Below are 19,612 nucleotides of genomic sequence, written 5' to 3' on the forward strand. Positions count from 1 at the left end.
TATGGATACGTGTGAACATATGCTCTCTCTCACAGAAACTGGTGTATATCTAGGTTTTGGGACTTTGTTAGAAAGTGAACCACCTGAGATGAAATTAGAGTATACTATGAAAGGAAAGGAAAGGTCTCACCCGAGTAATGAAGTTGAAGGGTTGTCATTCCACACGTGAAGTCTCTGGACACAGTCTGAAGTGAAGCATGTTGAGGTGACAATCGTTGCGTTGGTTAGGTTGTGATCAGCAGATGCATTATTATTTGATACGGATTGGGAGAGGCATACGGGAAAGTGGGCCCTATCCAAGGGTTCCAGGACTGGGGAAAGTAGAGGCTCTATAGTGGAGATGTGAGGTTCCTGCTGTCTTAGGGTTCAAAAACACAATCGATAGTTAATGTTATCATCACATTATTTGGTAATTGGGTTAACTTTGAAAAGTCCTTTTGTTAGGGTTTGCTGTACAGTACCCAGTATCTTGTATATAGCTGTGCTATTGGTTGCTTCTGATCTACTTGGTCTAGTCTTTTGAGAGAGTCTGCATATCAATTACACTGCATATATTGAGAAAAGATTCAGTTTGTGTTTTGAAAAACTTCGAGACATACAATTAATTTTCCCCCACTCGTATTAATTAACTAGTGATTTATATGACTACATTTTACTAGGAGTGTACATAAACACCATTCCCACCACCAAAAGACTGTGACCCATCCCTCCCCCCCACTCCCACCCCCCACTGGCCCAGGAAGCTGCATGTCTACCCTTCACCACAGGGTTTTTACTTTGGTGCCCTACTTACAATTTTTTTATCAATAAATAAATAAGGGGTTTTTTTAACAATAAATAAGAGAAGTGGCTCTAGACAAGGTAACTAACAATGCCTAATAGTTTCTTCCCTGTTTTCTCATCCTTGTATGTGTATCAGTCACAGCAGTTTTTATAAAATTGCTGTCAGCTCTTGCCAAAGAACCTCTGACAACTTTCTGTGAACTTCAGGGAGAAATCCACACTTCAAAAGTAGTGTGGACCTAAACAATCTAACTATTGCCTCGCTAGCCTTATCTTGTGGTGTTTCATTCTCTCTAAAGTACCTTGATTTTCCTCCAGTTTTTACATTCCTTGCTGTCCATTTTGATGGAGCCAACTCCTGTTTTCTCTTAGGTCTCACCTGGGATATTACTTGACCAAGTATATATTTCTTATAATTTATTTTTTAAAATATTTTTTAATATTTATTTTCCCTTTTTGTTTCCCTTGTTGTTTTTTTATTGTTGTGGTTATTATTGTTGTTGTTATTGATGTCGTCGTGTTGGATAGGACAAAGAGAAATGGAGAGAGGAGGGGAAGACAGGGAGGGGGAGGGAAAGATATAGACACATGCAGACCTGCTTCACCGCCTGTTAAGAGAACCCCCTACAGGTGGGGAGCATCTTGAATTTCTCCTTTAAAATAGTGCAGGAGCCAGATGGTATTTGGTTAAGCACACATGTTAGCATGTACCAAGATCTGGGTTTGAGCTCCTGCTCCCCACCTTCAGGGGGTAAACTTCACAAGTGATGAAGCAGTGCTGCAGGTCTCTCGGTTTCTCTCTCTCTCTCTCTGTGTGTGTCTCCCTCCCCTTCTTCTTTCCCCCCTCCCCTCTCAGTTTCTCTGTCTTATCAAATAAAGAGAAAAAAGAAAAAAAGGCTATAACAGTTAGAAATACTTGCTACTTCTTATGAAGCCGAGAGTTCTGTGATGACATAGAATATTTTTTGCTTTTCCTCATTGTCTTCCCAATGCCTAGTTCCACAGCTAAACATAACAAGCAGATACCATAAATGAGTGGAAGGAAAAATGGAACAAGGTTTGATTAAATAGGAATAAGCATGCCAAAGCTGAAATTTTCTTCTAACTTTTTTTTTTATCATAGAATTGAATGCCTTGGCTATTAACAATAATTTAAAATTGTTAATTAAGTATTCAGTTAAAAAAAACAACAACAAAAGAAATGAAGCAATCAAATTGTTCTGATCTTTGAGCAGTGGAATAGTGGGCAATTTATGTTTTTCTTTATCTTATGTAACTTTTTAAAATTTCTTTATTGGGGAATTAATGTTTTATATTCAACAGTAAATATAATAGTTTGTACATGCATAACATTTCCCAGTTTTCCATATAACAATACAACCCCCACTAGGTCCTCTGTCATCCTTCTTGAATCTGTACTCTCCCCACCCACCCACCCCAGAGTCCTTTACATTGGTGCAATACGCCAATTCCAATCCAGGTTCTACTTGTGTTTTCTTTTCTGATCTTGTTTTTCAACTTCTGCCTGAGAGTGAGATCATTCCATACTCATCCTTATGTTTCTGACTTATTTCACTTAACATGAATTTTTCAAGGTCCATCCAAGATGGGCGGAAAACGGTGAAGTCACCACTTTTTATAGCTGAGTATATACGTACCACGACTTGCTCAGCCACTTATCTGTTGTTGGACACCTGGTTGCTTCCAGGTTTTGGCTATTACAAATTGTGCTTCTAAGAACATATGTGTACACAGATCTTTTTGGATGGATGTGTTGGGTTCCCTAGGATCTATCCCCAGGAGAGGAACTGCAGGATCATAGGGTAGGTCCATTTCTAGCCTTCTGAGAGTTCTCCAGACTGTTCTCCACAGAGGCTGAACCAATTGACATTCCCACCAGCAGTGCAGGAGGGTTCCTTTGACCCCACACCTTCTCCAGCATTTGTTGCTGTTACCTTTTCTGATGTATGACATTCTCATAGGAATGTTGTCTTTATTTGCATTTCTCTGACAATCAGAAACTTGGAGCATTTTTTCATGTGTTTCTTGGCCTTTTGGATCTCTTCTATAGTGAATATTCTTCCATGTCCTTCCCCCATTTTTGGATGGGGTTATTTGTTGTCCTGTTGTTGAGATTTGCAAGTTCTTTATATATTCTGGTTATTAGCCTCTTGTCTGATATATGGCATGTAAAGATCTTCTCCCATTCTGTGAGGGGTCTCTTGGTTTGGGTAGTAGTTTCTTTAGCTGTACAGAAGCTTTTTAATTTGATGCAGTCCCATAGGTTTATGCTTGTCTTATTTGTCTTGTCTTATTTGTCATTGGATTCGTTTCATTGAAGATGTCTTTAAAATTTATGCAGAAAAGAGTTCTGCCAATATTTTCCTCTAAGCATCTGATAGTTTCTGGTCTAACATCCAAGTCCTTGATCCACTTGGAATTTACTTTTGTATTTAGTGAAATACAGTGGTTCAGTTTTATTCTTCTGCATGTTTCAACTCATTGTTTCCAACACCATTTGTTGAAGAGACTCTTGCTTTCCCCATGTGACAGTCTGGGCCCCTTTGTCAAAGATTGGATGTCCACAGGTGTGGGGTTCTTTTAACTTTTTAATTGTGAGAAGCAACACGTGGTAGTCAAAGAGCACAGGACTTAGTGATTATAGCTTTGTAGTCTCTGATGACCTGTGTGACCCTAGGTGAGGCACTTGCAATCTCTTAGCCTTTTCTCATTTTAAAAAGGGAGATATTCAGGGCCAGGTGGGTTAAGTACACACATTACCATGCTTAAGGACCTTGGTTCAAGCTTCCCTGCCCCACTGCTCACCTTCACAAGTGGTGAAATAGGTCTGCAGGCCTCTCTCTCTCTCCCTCCCTCTCTTCCTCCCTCACTCCCTCCCTCTCTCCCTCTCTTTTCAAATAAAATAAAAATGATAGTTATACTGTGTCAAATGATTTAGTCAGAGGTTGAATAAAGTTAGCATAATAATCTGAAGTAGTGGGAGTTAGGTGGTAGTGCAGCAGGTTAAGCGCATGTGGCGCAAAGTGCAAGGACTGGCATAAGAATCCCAGTTTGAGTCCCCAGCTCCCTACCTGCAAGGGAGTCGCTTCACAGGCGGTGAAGCAGTTCTGCAGGTGTCTATCTTTCTCTCCCCTCTCTGTCTTCACCTCCTCTCTCCATTTCTCTCTGTCCTATCAACAACAACGACATCAACAATAACTACAGCAATAAAACAAGGACAACAAAAGGGAATAAATAAATAAATAAATATGTTTTAAAAATAATAATCTGAAGTAGTATTCTGTAAACGTTTGGTGAATGAATGGATGGATTAACAAGGAAACAAATTATGACAATATATGAAATTGCCCAACAAATCAAAACCAAATTATAAAATGGGAAAAAAGGTAAAACAGAGTTATAAAGAATCAAGCAGAAACATGGCCCAGAAATGACAGGAACAGAGAAGGATTTTCCTAAGAACCATGTAATGTTACTATCCCCTTCTTGGAGCTATGGGATTGAGAGATGGAAGAGTTAGGATGTCAGTTATGTTCTGAGGAACTCCAAAGTCCTTTTACTGTACCTGGCTTTAACAGGGAGTCATTTGTTGTCTTGGCTAATTTTACGACCTTTGTGATGATTCTCTGCACTGTGTTCCAGCTGAAGCACCACTCCATGAAGAAACCTTCAGATCTGTGCAACATTGATGTGAGTGGCCTGAAGTTGTCCAAGGTAAGACTTGTGTGGAGAGTTCTGACTGGAGTGAGCCAGGACCTAAAGGCATGCCTGGATACTTTGTCCATTGCACCATCAGTGTCTACAGGGACTGGAAATCTGGTTGCAAGGGAAGGAAAGGGTACAACAAGAACATAGTCCATTCTAAGCACTTGTGAGGGAAAGATGCACAAAAGAATGTTCATTACCTCATTGTAATAGTGAAAAATTGGAACTAATTTGTGCACCAAATGAGGTGGGTAAACTGCAATATATACAAACAGTGTGCCACTACATAGCAGTTAAAATGCACAAGGTACAGTTTGTGTCCTAACAAGCTAAACTCATGTTTAACATGCAAGCTAAACTCATCAGTGTTGAGGATGATACAGAATGGTATCTATAGCACAGTGTTATTATTCTTCCTCCTCTTTGCCATCCTCCTCCTCCTCCTTTTCCTCCTTTCTTACTAGAGCACTGCTTAGCTCTGGTTTATGGTGGTGCTAGAGATTTGAATCTGGGACCCTGTAATCTCAGGTATGAAAAGAAAGTCTGTATGTAACTATGCTGTTTTTCCCTAGCCCTATAATTTATTCTATTTTTTCAATTTGTAAGAAGTTTATTTATTTTTTCATCTTTATATGTGATTAATAGTGAGTTACAAGATTCTATTTGCAATTGCTTCTAATATAAAGTTTTAAGTAGTAAATAAAACTGCATATAGTTTATGGATGCACATATATGTCATACGAGTATTAAACATATATGGGAATGATAATTACCAGTTTAGGATAACTGTTACCTGTGGGGAGAGGGCGGAGGATGTGGATTGAGAAGAGATAAAAGCAAAGGTGATCCATTTTTTGTAATGGTTTATGGTGGTTGTTTTTAAGATTATGTTGTATTGCTTTAAAAAATCAAAATAAAGACAGAAAAATATTTAGATTTATTAAAATTGGGTTTCATTCATTGTTTGTTTGGTTTTTTTTTCAACAAGGCCTCTGGGCATGGAATTGATCTTTGTATTCTTTTGAAATGCCTTTCCACAGGCTAAGGAAAAGGACTTCAAGCATTTTCACTCCGCGATATACATTAATGCCTCAGAAAACCTGCTGCCACTAGGTAGGCTTCTTCTTCCTGAAAACTGCCTGTTTCAGGACTGTCACAATCAACCCCACGTGTTAGTATTTGTCTACTAGTACATCGTGACTAACCACAAATCTTTTTTGGAGGGAGTGCTTTGGCCTAGACATCACCCAGAGCTAGGTGTACCTACTTAAAATATTTCTTTGTAAATTGCAATTTCTTTATCTATAAGTAGAGATGGTCCACCACCTTCCCTCCTCTCCAGAGCAGGATACCTTGTAGGCACAAATGTGATAGGTATAAACAATTTTTTAAGCCATTAAGAGCATAAAGACTTTTTTTTTAATCCAGTAAATACACAAAGACCCCTGCTGGGTGCCAGAACTATGTGAAGGTTTAACTTTTTGAACTGATATGTCTAGTTCCTATTTGGCTGAGCTCCTAGCTTGCTAGGAGAGATGAATTTGGACAGATAGATATAACAGGATACTTTAAATACAATGAAACAGAGTCAGAAAATGTTAGTGCCTGGCCTACCCAGTGAGAACCCAGTAAATGGCCATTATTAATATTTTTCTCTTATGTATGTCATAATCTGCAGATTTATTTCTCTTCCCCCATAGAGGCATTTCACACCTTCCCAATATTAAAAGAACTGGAGCTCGCATTTAATGGCATCAAAACAGTCTACGTGAAATATGGAGACTTTAAGTCATTGGAAGTAAGTTGGAGGTAGGGAGTGTTTGGTGCCCCCTGTCCCACTGTAAGGAATGGGTCTAGAATTTGCTACTGATTTTGACTCTTGGCTCTCTGGGCCATTACTTCTAGACTCTTGCTTCTGGACTGGCCTTTGAGGAGGGTGACAGTGTTAGTGGTGCTGATGTTGGTAGTGGCAGTGGTGGTAGCAACAGTACCAAGTAGATGTTTTTATCTCACATTTGAGGCTGTGGTACATGATCTTAGAAAATAAATGCCAAAGGTCACATTGATAGGTATCTGTGCAGAAAAGGATGTTTCAACAGAGTATTTTAGAGTTTCAGGCATGGATCAGGATCCAGTGGGGGGGGTTGAACTGTGGAGGTTAAGGGCTACAGTGGAGTGGACCAGCTGAACTAGAAGCATTGTAAACTGACTCCGGAAACCCAGACTGATCTCAGAGAATCATATTGGCCCCAATATACTGAGCTAAGGCAAACTGCAGACCTAGTTGATAGACTCTTAAGAATAGGGTGAAATAGGGAGTCAGGTGGTAGTGCAGCGGGTTAAGTGCACGAGGTGCAAAGCGCAAGGATGGACGTAAGAATCCCAGTTTGAGCCCCCGCTTCCCCACCTCCAGGAGAGTCGTTTCACAAGCGGTGAGGCAGATCTGCAGGTGTCTATCTTTCTCTCCCCCTCTGTCTTCCCCTCCTCTCTCCATTTCTCTCTGTCCTATCCAACAATGATGACATCAGGAACAACAATAAAAATGACAACAATAAAACAAGGGCAACGAAGGAAGATAAATATTTTTAAAAATTTAAAAAAAAGAATAGTGTGAAATAAAATATCACTTCTGAGTTCTGCAGTAGATACTTGATATTTGTGTATCCAAAACTGTTCTTTAAATCTCAGATTTGAGGGGAAAATGTTTTGTTTGCATCCTTGGATTTCTTCTAAACTAAATCCCCAAATACATGCTTTTTCTGCACATGTCCTTATTCTTAAAATTAATCACCTCTTTGGTTTTCATGGAAATTCTAGGGCCATTTTTCACATAGAAACAAAGCTTTTGTCACTTTCTTCCTGAGAGTTCTTACAGTACACATGTGAGAGAGTAGAAAGGGGAGCTTGGCATTAGATCAGTTTCACTCACTGGATCATGAAGTGTTTTGCACACACTTGTCTTCTAGTAGAAGAGTTTCAGATTTATACCTCGGCAAACTGTCTTCATGCCATGAGCCTTGGGTTGGCCCTAAAAGCTTAGTAGCTTAAATTACACAGTCTGCAAGCACTAAGAGTCAGCCATTCTTTAGAAAAGTCTCACTCAACCTGGTCTTTCCCAAGATAGAAAGATTTTCTACAAGAGTTTTTCGGTTGATGCTTTTCACATGCCAAAAATTTATGGCTTATATGTTCTTTCTTCCTAAACTATGCTAGACTGACTATAATTGTACCTTCTTTCTGTACTTTCAAGTGATATTGAGGATAACTCTGATTTACTGTGAGGACAGGAATCTTCAGCCTTGTCCAGGAAGCAAGGTTCTTAAAAGTAAAACAGAAAGAAGGTAATACAATACAGTAGTTGATACAATTCTATGCTTTGTTAAAGAGCATCTTGTGTTCTATTTTTTATATATTTTTTAAATATGTATATATTTTCCCTTTTGTTGCCCTTGTTGGTGTTCTGTTTTTGTATAGACTATAGCAAACACGTTCTAGGTGCTCTAGAAATCATGGACCCTTTTTCTCACTTATAGGCCTGAGAAATTCTTATAGACTTCCATTTATTTGTTATTTTACTTCTTTAAAAAGTAGTTATTGAGCACCGTGTGTCTTGCATTTTTTCCAGGCATCTGTCTTCTTCATTCCTACCATTTTAAATCCCATTCAGGTGCAAATGGTCATGTTTTCACGGGAAAGGAACATGGCACTAGGCTCTGACCCCACAGTAGACTATCTGGGGCCTGACTGGTGATCATGATTGACTTTTTTAGAGCCCCTGCTTCATAGTTTGGTAATATCTGATGAAAATTACTTATCCAGAAGACTCAGCTTTAGCCAAGAGAATGTATTTATGACCAAGAGCAAAGTCAAGATGCAGAATATAAACGAGAAGAGAAAATCTCCTGACCAATCTGGCCAAGCCATTTGTTTTTATCTCACTATTCTTTGTAATGACTTTCTAAGGAAAAGGATAAACCTGTCAAATATCCAGAATTTGCAGCTTACAATGATGAACATTGATAAAATGTGTAGCCAGGTTAGGAATCTTTTAATCTTCTTTGCCAGAAAGGGCACCCCCTCCTTTTTGTGTGAATTCTCAAAATTTGGAATTTTCTGATTGTGGTATAAACTTAACACATCTTTGGTGCTTGATACCTTTCATGGTCTGGTCCAACTTCTCAAGCTTCTTCTTACACTGAAAAAAAAAATCTAGTCATACTCAAACCATCTACATTTTTTTAGAATAAGCAAGCCTACCTCCAACTAGCTCATATATGTTCACTTGTTGCACTACTTGTCTTTTTGCCCATAACAATCTAGTGACTACTGATTAGTCTCTGAGGACAGTCCAGGCACTATCTGCTCTGCAAAGACTCTTTGGACCCCCAATTTGGCTAGTCATTCTTTCTTCCTTTGTTTCCCCACTAATCTGTGCTTAGACATAAGCTTACTTATTCATCACTGTGAAATGTTACTTTCAGGCACACATGTTCTTTAGCTGCTTGACTAGGCTGTGAACTCATAGACAGTAGGGAATTGTTAAGAGTAAGCCTTCAAGGACCACAAAAATAATTCACCTAAATTGTGTATTGCTTTGCTATGTATGACCCAAGTTCAATCCCAGCCTCTACTACATTGGGTGAAGCTTCTAAGCTGCTCTCTCTCTCTGTCTCTCTCTCCCCCACCCCCCAAAAAAAAACAATAGGCCTTCAATACAAGCTTTTGAATGAAGGAACAATGATGATCCTATCCAACATTAACTAAAGTATTTACTGTCTACCAGATAACAAGCTAAAGGCTTTACTCACATCTTTCCTCATGAACAACCATTATTATGTTCACTTTCTAGCTAAGAAAATGGTAAATTAGAAGGTGGCCATTAATGGGATAACAGATTGGGATCATTATCCATCTATGTATCAGGTCTTCTGCCAGGTGTTATAAGGATCCAGTGATGCAGTAGAATGGCCCTTGACCTTCTGAGAGTTTATGGTCAGGACTGCCAAACATACCTGTGTACTAGTAGCTCAATTCCTCAGACATGTATCTAGCTATTGCAGACTCATGACAAACTGTGAGTAGACACTCAAAACCAGAGAGGGAGAATTTACTACATCTGGCTAGAGAATTGGGAAGTGCTTTTTGTTTTCTTTTTTCCTTCTCTTCTTCCTCCTCCTCTTCCTATCTTCCTTCTTCTCCTTCTCCTTTTCCTTTCTCTTTTTCTTCTACTTCTCCTCCTCCTCCTCTTCCTTCTTCTCCTTCTTCTTCTTTTGCCAGAGGACTACTCAGCTCTGGCTTATGGTGGGGCAGTGGATCGAACCTGGGGCTTTGTTTCAGAAATGAGAGTCTGTTTACATAACCATAATGCTATCTCCCTACCCAGAAATGTTTTCTAAGGAGGCAACTTTTGAGCTGTCCTTATGGGAATTGGATTTGTTTATATGGAGAAGGATATTCTTGGTTGAGTGAAATGCTCAAGCAAAGAACTCTAGGTGCCATAGGGCACAAGATGCAGTGGAGTCACCTTGGAACACCATAGGATACATAAAAGTGTATGGTAGGGGCAAAAGTTGGCGGGTTGGGCTTTTAATATTAAGCCAGAATCAGGAGGGTTTAGCTTGTGAGTTATGGGGTCCCCAAGAATGTTAAAAAATAAAGTAGATGGCTCCCACCTCATGTTTGAGGATCATTGTCACACACAGTGCCTCTTATGTTTGCACCATAGTTCCTGGACCTGTCCTTTAACAGCCTGACTTCGGAAGCCATCTGTGATTTGGGGATTCTGCCTCGACTCCGCGTCCTGCTCCTGACAGGCAATGGGCTCACCTCCTTGCCCCCCAACTTGGCTGCTGCAGAGCAGTAAGTTTTCTGCCCTAGGGCCTGCCCCTTTATTCCCTCACAAACCATTGTCTGAGTACAAATATTCAAGGAAATAGTCCACTTCTAAGAAGTGCTGTAAAGATGGACCTTGAGTGCTTTCAGCAGAGAAAACTTCCAGAAAAAGACCCTGAAAGGTGGGTGTCCCACCCATCTCTATATCACTGGGAGACCCAGGTGCCTGGCAGATCACTTTTTCTTGCCTTTGATTGGTCATTGGCAAATTCTAGCCACTGCTCTGCCAGATTCTTCACCTCTATATAAGCCTTGCATATTCTCATTCATGGTCTTTGCTAAAGCGGTGCCCTCTTCCTTTCCCTCTAAGAAGCCTTCCTTGATTACTTTAGCCCGTGACTCTTCCTCCCTCCTATGTGCATCTGTTGAATGTAATATTCTCTCTATATATTTACTAGGGTATCTTGGTTGTTTGAAACTTCTGATCATCAGTTCTAGTCCACATAATGGTCTTTGGGATATTACTATAATTAAAATCCTATTGTGGTAGGGCTGGAGAGTTGGTATAGCCCTGAAAGAAGACAAGCATACTACTGCTTGTCAGATGAAAGCACATTGTGCCTGCAACTTTCCATTAATTGAAAGGGACAAAGAAACATCTGGCAGATCCTTAGTTGTATGACAAATGGTAGTGACTGTGTTGATTTAAACATTAAAAACAACAGCTGAAATTTCATTCATCATATAAGCTTCCACTAACCTACTGTCATTCTATAAGACTTATTTTCGGCACAAACTAAATACAAAACAGGAACTCATTCTCTCTTTTCTGTTTCCACTAGGGTTGTCACTGAGGTCTGTTACCTTTTTGTTTTTTTCTCTCCATTTTATTGCATAGAACAGAGAGAAATTGAGAAAGGAGGGGGAGAGAAACATAGATGCCTACAGACCTGCTTCACTGCTTGTAAGATATCCCCCCCCTGCAGGTGGGGAGAAGGGGCTCACACTTAACCAGGTGCACCACCACCCCGCCCCCTCCCTCCATCTTTCTAGTCTTTACTAATATCAGTGGTCCCTGCAATTAATCTCAGGGGTATAGAATTTTTTTTTCAGTCTACTTATATGAGAGCAAAATTGCTGGGGTTTCAATTTAGCTCTTCCTACTATAATAAACCTCACTTTCTTGGTCAGTAAGCAATTGTGGTTATACTGTCAGCTGCTTAGTTTATTCTCATTATACATTCAGTAGCTGGGAGATAACCACAAAGTAGGTCTGTAATTCACTGGGCCCATTTTCAGACCAAATTACCATTCTTCCACCTGATCTTCATAAGTCTACCACATTGAGTGATGGGTAGAAATTAGGACTAGCTTGCAGTTATTTTCTGTAATACTTGAAAAGCCTAGTTTAGCACTGTTTAATATAATTTTCTGCAGTGCTGGTAGTATTCTATATCTGTACTGTCTACTGTGGTACTGTCAATCAGGTTGGCTACTTAAATTGTGGCTTATGTAACTTAAGAACCAAACTATTTGTTTAGTTTTAATATAGATGTAAATAGCCAGGAAATTGAATAAAATAAGAAGTCATGATCTTCCTTTTGGGTGACTAAAAATATCTTTTTATCTCCAGATTTTAAATCTAGAGTTTTGTATGTTTTTGTTTGTTCTAGGAATCTGTGTTTTTTGCTTAGTTCTGGTTTATGGTGGTGCTGGAGGTTGAACCTGGGACTTCAGAGCCTCAGGCATGAAAGTCTTTTGTACATAGCCAGGTGATGGTGCACCTGGTTGAACACACACATTACAGTGTGCAAGGACCCAGGTTCAGCCCCAATCCCCACCTGCAGAGGGTGCAGGGGAAGTGTCACAAGCATGAAACAGTGTTGCAGGTGTCTCTCTCTCTCTCTCTCTCTCTCTCTCCTCTATCTCCCATTCCATATCAGTTTCTCTCTATGCCTAGTGAGTAAATAATAAATATTTTTTAAAAGTTGGGACTAGCTGGTGGTACGCCAAGTTGACCACACATGATACAGTGCACAAAGACACAGGTTCAAGCCTTCAGTTCCTATCTGCAGGGGGAAAACTTCACAAGCAGTGAAACAGTGGTGCAGGTGTTTCTTTCTCCCCCCTCCTTCTTTTGATTTTTCTCTGTCTCTATCCAACAAATAGAGAAGTAAAATACTAAAAGAAAGTCTTTTGTGTAACTGTTGAACTATCTCTCCAACCCATAATTTTATTTTTTTAAAGTTTTTATTTATAAAATGGAAATACTGACAAGACCATAGGATAAGAGGAGCACAGTTAATTCCACACAATTATTGCCACTGGAACTCCATATTCCATCCCCTCCCCTGATAGCTTTCCTATTTTTTAACCCTCTGGGAGCATGGTTCCAGGGTCATTATGGGGTGCACAGGAGGTGGAAGGTCTGGCTTCTGTAATTGTTTCCCTGCTGAGCATAGCCTTTGACAGGTCAATCCATACACCCTGCCTGTCTCACTCTTTCCCTAGTGGGGCAGGGATCTGGGGAGGTGGGGCTCCAGGACACATCATGGGGCTGTCTGCCCTGGGAAGTCCAGTTGGCATCATGGTAACATCTGGAACCTGGATCCTTCAATCTAAGCACTTAAGACTTCAAATTAGTAATCAGATTGAATTCTTTTATTAATTAATTAATTAATTTTAAAAAGGAGATATTAACAAAACTGTAGGATAGGAGGGGTACAACTCCACACAATTCCCACCACAAGATCTCTATATCCAATCCCCTCCCCTGATGGGCTTTCCCATTCTCTATCCCTCTGGGAATATGAACCCAGGGTCATTGTGGGTTGTAGAAGGTAGAAGGTCTGGCTTCTGTAATTGCTTCCCCGATGAACATGGGCGTTGACTGGTCGGTCCATACTCCCAGTCTGCCTCTCTCTTTCCTTAGTAGAGTGGGTCTCTGGGGAAGCGGGGCTCCAGGACACATTGGTTGGGGAAGTCTGGTCGGCATCATGCTGGCATCTGGAACCTGGAGGTTGAAAAGAGAGTTAACCTTTTTTCAGTCACCAGGTTCCAGATGTCATCAGGATGCCGGCCAGGCTTCCCTAGACTGAAGACCCCAGGCTGTCTGCAGACAGCCCCATGATGTGTCCTGGAGCCCCACCTCCCCAGGTCCCTGCCCCACTAGGGAAAGAGTGAGACAGGCAGGGTGTATGGATTGACCTGTCAAGGGCTGTGCTCAGCGGGGAAGCAATTACAGAAGCCAGACCTTCCACCTCCTGCACCCCATAATGATCCTGGATCCATGCTCCCAGAGGGTTAAAGACTAGGAAAGCTATCAGGGGAGAGGATGGAATATGGAGTTCCAGTGGCGATAATTGTGTGGAATTAATTGTGCTCCTCTTATCCTATGGTCTTGTCAGTGTTTCCATTTTATAAATAAAAACTTTTTAAAAAGAAGAACAAGAAAAAAATTAAAAAATCAAGAAATTTAAAAAAGAAGAACAAGATTGGTGAGTTATACAAAAGCAGAATAGCTATACACCTTCCTGAAATTGCTCTGAGATATAAAATATGAAAATTAGTCCTTTCTGTAAAGGGAAGAGAATCATTTGTGATCTTGAAAGCAATTAACTAAAAGACTTCTTTTTTATTCTGTCAAGTTTCTCAGCATTTGAACTTTATAGCCCTCACATATTCCAGCACTGTTTCGGAAACTATATCTGACCTGTACTTTTTCACAAAATTGTCATAGTTACAGTCTGCACAGGCCCATTAGTATTAGAGTAACAAGGGGGAGGAGGGTAAAATAGGAACACTGGGAACTCTCAAAGCCTTGCCTTTTGCACATACTGAATCTGCATTGCGGAACAGCCTACACATTGCCACTCAGTTTTCATACCTGCTCCTCTCTGTGACTTGCCCCATTTTTCTATACAGATGAACTGCCTCTTTCTCTCTCTCTCTCTCTCTCTCTCTCTCTCTCATCTCTGTAACCCATGATAGGAAAAAGCACTATCCAGAAAATCTGAATATATCACAACTCCAACCACAAAGAGATGATTTTGGGTTTAACGAGGATACCTCTTGGGCACTAGAGAAGTTTCTAAGCTGATGAAGTTTCTTGATCCCCCTATTCCTTCCTGGGAATGGTGAAAATTACTCCCTGGCCTTATTCATTACTCACCAGTTTTGCCTTCTTAGGGAACCATCTGTAACATCAATGACAGGCAAAAAGTACATCCTGAGATTCCCAGCGCTGGAAACGCTAATGCTGGATGACAACAAACTGTCCAGCCCTGACTGTTTTGCCAGCCTGGCTGGGCTCAGAAGGTAACACCACAAGCTTCTCTCCACAGTGCCCTCTATCACCCCCAGCCTTGAGTGCTACTCTAGAAGCCAAAAGGCCTGGATTTAAATCCCAACCCCACTACTTACTTCTGCTGTGTGGTCATAGGTAAGTCATTTCTCTGCTCTAAGCATTATTTCAGCTACAAAATGGAGCATTAATAAAGATATTTATGATCATGTGACTAGGTCAGACACAAGAAAAGGAGGGTAAGAGCACATATTACTGCAGACAGGATCCTGACCCTGAAAGAGACTTTTTTCTAAGCAAAAAGGAAAAAAGTCTAGAGATAGAGAACAGCATAATAGTTATGCAAACGTACTTTCATGCCTGAGGCTCTGAGGTCCCAGATTCAAATTCCAGCAGCACCATAAGCCAGAGCTGATCAGTGTTCTGGTCTCATGCTCTCTCTCTCTCTTGTTAAAGTAAATAAAGATTTTTAAATGATATTGGCTACTATAATAATTACTAAACAATATCAAAAAATAAAAGTTTAAGGGGCTTGGTGGTAGAGCTTATATTCTACAATGCACAAAGACTTGGGTTTAAACCCTCCCCCAGTTCCCACCTGCAGGGGGAAGCTTCACAAGTGGTGAAGCAGTGCTGCAGGTGTCTCTCTCCATCTCTATTTCCCCTTCCCCTCTCAATCTCTGTTTCTATCCAATAGGTATATAAATAACATAAAAAGTTTAACTGGTGAATTTAGATTTGTTTGAAGTAACAAAAATACTGCATTTAAATGGATAGCCCTTAGATCCCTAGAGAGTTCAATTTTAGATTCAGCTACTATTTACTATATACTCCTTTGTGTGTGCAAGGTCATGTGCATATTATCTCATTTAATCTTCACAAGCAATTTGAAAGGTTAATGAACACCACTTTATAAAGAGGAATATTATGCCCCAAAAGGCTATGTCACTGTCTCAAGTCATATAAGAGGAGTAAGTATCTAACTAAGCCCAAGCCCTTGTCCTCTCCCTAAAGTTGCTTGGTAAATGCATACTGAAAAAACACATTACTATGTTTCCGTGTTCATTTTCTATAACTAAAGACTGAAGAAATTAAGCCTGGAGCAGAACAGGATTTCCAGAATCCCCTACCTACAGCAGGTTCAGTTCCGTGAAGGCTCAAGAGAATGGGTTGAAAGCAGGGGGAGTTCCCGGAAAGAGTCACAATCTGTGTTGAATCCCAAGTGGATGTTAGAAGACTCGGATGAACAGCCAGACTATACTGTGCTGCCCATGAAAAAGGATGTGGATCGGACAGGTGAGTCATGCCCCTTATTCCTGAGACTCTAGCTCCATGATAGTGTAAGCTTCTGAGTGTTTATTGGGGAGGAGAGCTGCTGCATTTTAAGTTGCTATGCCCAAGGAAGTGGAGGTCTCATAAGAACCATTTCAATTACTTCCTAACTGTTTCAGTCAAAATGCTTTTAAAAATCTGCTTAAAAGTAGATTCCCCCCTTCTTTTCTCAAATAACATGAAGCTCAGAAGTAAAGCTTTCCAGAGATGATTGACTCCATAGCACACTGATGTTCTCAAGGGACTAACCTATATTTTTTTCCTGCCCTAGGTCTGCTAACTTCTCCTCTTAAACTGGTTCCAGTATAGGGTCTCAAGGTGACTACCACATTTCCAAGAATCAGATTTAGATAAGAATATTCAGAGGCAGAAAATTAAAGAAATAGCACCTTTATTATAAATCCCAGTTCATTAAATGTATAAATATACTTCTGGATTATATATCCTGTTCCACAGATTAAGTTACCTATTATTGTGCCAGTATATTTTAAAGCATTTTTTAAATGAAGGATAGCATGGTCCATGAGGTGGCATGGTGATAAAGGTGTTGAACTCTCAAACATAAGGTCCCAAGTTCAATCCCCATGCTCTGGTTCCCTTTCCCTTCCATTCCCTTCCCTTCCCTTCCCTTCCCTTCCCTTCCCTTCCCTTCCCTTCCCTTCCCTTCCCTTCCCTTCCCTCCCCTCCCCTCCCCTCCCCTCCCCTTCCCTGCTCTCCCCTCCCCTCCCCTCCCTTCCCCTTCCCTTCCCTTCCTTTCCCTTCCTTTCCCTTCTCTCTTCTCTTCTCTTCTCTTCTCTTCTCTTCTCTCTCTCATAAATAAATCTTTAACAGTAACATAAAAATGAGGAATAGCAACTGGGAGTTAGCACAGTGGGTAGAGTGCCCAACTTCTAAAAGTTAGGTCCTGAGTTCTGACCCTTGCATCATATGTACCAGAATGATGTTCTGGTTTCTTTCTCATTAGTAAATAAATATTTAAAAAGTAAAATGAGGAAAAATTAAACATAGAGTAAAATATAGAAATCTTGAATAGATCATGAATTTTCACTTCTCCATAGCCTTTTAATCAACACCCATATTATAATATAGAACATACCTAGAATCCCTTGTGGCACCCTCCCAATCAGTGCATCCACCAAGAATAAATGTCATTCTGACTTCTATTTCCATAGATGAGTTCTGCTTTATTTGAAATTAATGTATATGGAATCATACAGCAAGAACTTGTTTATATCTGAATTATCTCCTTCAATATTATGAGGTTCATGTTGACATGTTTTCAGTAGTTCATTCTATTTCAGTACTGTTATTTATTTCATTTATTCTACAATTTACTTGTCCTTATTAAAATTTTTCATTAGTGATTTACAAAATTACAAAATAACAGGGGTAAAATACTACAGCATTCCTACCACCAGAGTTCTGTGTCCCCATTCCCTCCATTGGAAACTGCAGTAGTTCTTCCAAGGTCACAGATATGGGTCAGATATTATTTCTATAACTATTGGTCTATCTATATATATTTTTTCCCATTTTTCCTGTGATTCTACCTTCTCTCCCATTTTAAGTCACAGCTACACCTATTACTACTTCCAAATATTTTTCCTTTTTTCCTCTCTTGGGGTCCTAATAGAATTGGTTTTCAGAGCCCTCTAGTCATCTTCCCCTAACATTTCTCCCCTCTGGAAGTATGGACCAAACTTCCTTTTGGGGTATAGAAGGTAGAGGTCTGGCTTCTGTAATTGCTTCTCTGTTAGACATGGGCATTGGCAGGTCAATCCATTCTCCCAGCCTGTTTCTATCTTTCTCTAGTGTGGTAGGGTTCTGGAGAGGTGACATTCTGAGGCACATTGGTGAGGTTGTCTACCTATGGAGTTCAGGACAGAATCTAGAAGCATCTACAACTTGGTGTCTGAAAGGCCATAAGTTATGTGGCAGGACAAAATGTTTAGTAAACAAGAACCAGAAAGTAGGAACAGAGCAGGTGAGAATAGGGGTCTTAGGGTGGTAAGAAGCTAGGAAGTCTGTTTTAAGTATGTTCCTTGGGGCCTATGATTGTAGTGATTTTTTTTTTGCCTGAGCTTGATAGTTAACTTTGAAGTGGTATAAAAAATATTGTCTGGAAAGACGTAATCAAAGTTGAGAATAGGGCTAGAAAGCTGGATTAGGGCAGAGAGTAGCTCCCAAACTTGAAGAAAATACATACATATAGTTGACTGTTTAGTACATCAATCTGACCCAGAGCCCATATACATATTCACATTTAGCACAGGAGCCTGTGTAATCTTCAAGTCCCTGTAAGTCTGAGCTCAAAGTCCATGGTCACAGATGGGAACATTCTAGGCTACACTCATTTCAGGACCAGTCTACTCGAGCGGCAGAGTAGGCTGACCCAGCCCCCTTTGAAAAGTGGGGCAGTCCCTACCATTGCTGCTCTACAGTAAGGGCAGGGTCCTGGAGAGGCCCTTGAAAAGGCTTATGGTAACATTCCTGAAGGAAGTGACCAGAGATGGTGGAGATAGGGGTCTGTTAGAAGTCTAGGCTCATCATATCTACAGGGGAATCCTAGGATACCCTGACTTGGGCACCAGGTGATAGAGCAATCTGGTAGTGACCAAAGAGGGCACCATTAAGTGAGCCAGTCTCTTGCCCTTTTCTAGCTTTTGTATCCTAAGGAACCAAACACACCCATCCAAAAAGATGAGTTTATACCTATGTTCATAACATCACAATTTGTAATATCCAAAACATGGGAGCAATCTAGGTGTCCAAGAATAGATGAATGGCTGAGGAAGTTGGAATACTACGCAGCTATCAAAAATAATTAACTTACCTTCTTCTCTTCAACTTGGACAGCACTTGAAGGAATTATGTTAAGTGAGATAATCCAGAAAGAGAAGGGCAAATATGGGATGATTCCTCTCATATACAGAGGTTGAAAAACAAGAACAGAATGGGAAACATAGAGCCTAGCTTACCTGTCCTTTTTACTGTTGATTGACACTAGATTATTTTCAGTTTGGAGCTACTATAGATAAAGCTCCTGTAAACACTCTACCTATCTATCTACATATTTATTGATATTTATTTTATAAGAAAGAGAGATAGTGGGAGTTGGGCAGTAGTGCAACAGGTTAAGTGCCTGTGGTGCAAAGTGCAAGGACCAGCAAAAGGATCCCCGTCCGAGCCCCTGGCCCCCCACCTGCAGGGGAGTCGCTTCACAAGCAGTGAAGCAGGTCTGCAGGTGTCTATCTTTCTCTCCCCTCTCTGTCTTCCCCTCCTCTCTCCATTTTCTCTCTGTCCTATCTAACAACAACAACATCAATAACAACAACAATAACTACAACAATAATGAAAAACAACAAGGGCAACAAAAGGGAAAATAAATTTTTAAAAAAGAGAGAGAGATAGCTAGAGTACAACTTTGGAATATCAAGTGCCAGGGAACAAATGCAGAATCTTACCATATTTTAAAATTACAAAGTTTTTAATACCTTCTCTTCCATAATAACATGCTTTTGTTTGAGGAATGAAATAGCCTTTTTAGGGACTGGGAGACAGATCACCCAGTAGAGTATGTGTTTTTTTTCATGTGCAAGCACCTAAGTTAAAGCTTCCAGACACCACATGGGAGCA

The 19,612-nt window shown here is 40.3% G+C and overlaps 1 protein-coding gene across 2 annotated transcripts in view; it reads left to right on the forward strand.

Annotated features, from left to right (window-relative positions):
- XRRA1 (X-ray radiation resistance associated 1) overlaps positions 1 to 19,612 on the forward strand; it is a 78,966-nt gene that overhangs the window by 39,668 nt on the left and 19,686 nt on the right. The window contains exons 5-10 of one of the 2 annotated variants that reach the window (XM_007520266.2): positions 4,447 to 4,518; positions 5,550 to 5,622; positions 6,210 to 6,307; positions 10,235 to 10,368; positions 14,530 to 14,658; positions 15,726 to 15,940. In XM_007520266.2, coding sequence (XP_007520328.2) covers positions 4,447 to 4,518; positions 5,550 to 5,622; positions 6,210 to 6,307; positions 10,235 to 10,368; positions 14,530 to 14,658; positions 15,726 to 15,940 — 721 coding nt within the window. The remainder of the gene's footprint in view (positions 1 to 4,446; positions 4,519 to 5,549; positions 5,623 to 6,209; positions 6,308 to 10,234; positions 10,369 to 14,529; positions 14,659 to 15,725; positions 15,941 to 19,612) is intronic. The other variant, XM_060176829.1, reaches the window with a different exon arrangement.

This window comes from Erinaceus europaeus, chromosome 17 (genome assembly GCF_950295315.1).
Source record: "Erinaceus europaeus chromosome 17, mEriEur2.1, whole genome shotgun sequence".
NCBI classification, from domain to species: Eukaryota; Metazoa; Chordata; class Mammalia; order Eulipotyphla; family Erinaceidae; genus Erinaceus; species Erinaceus europaeus.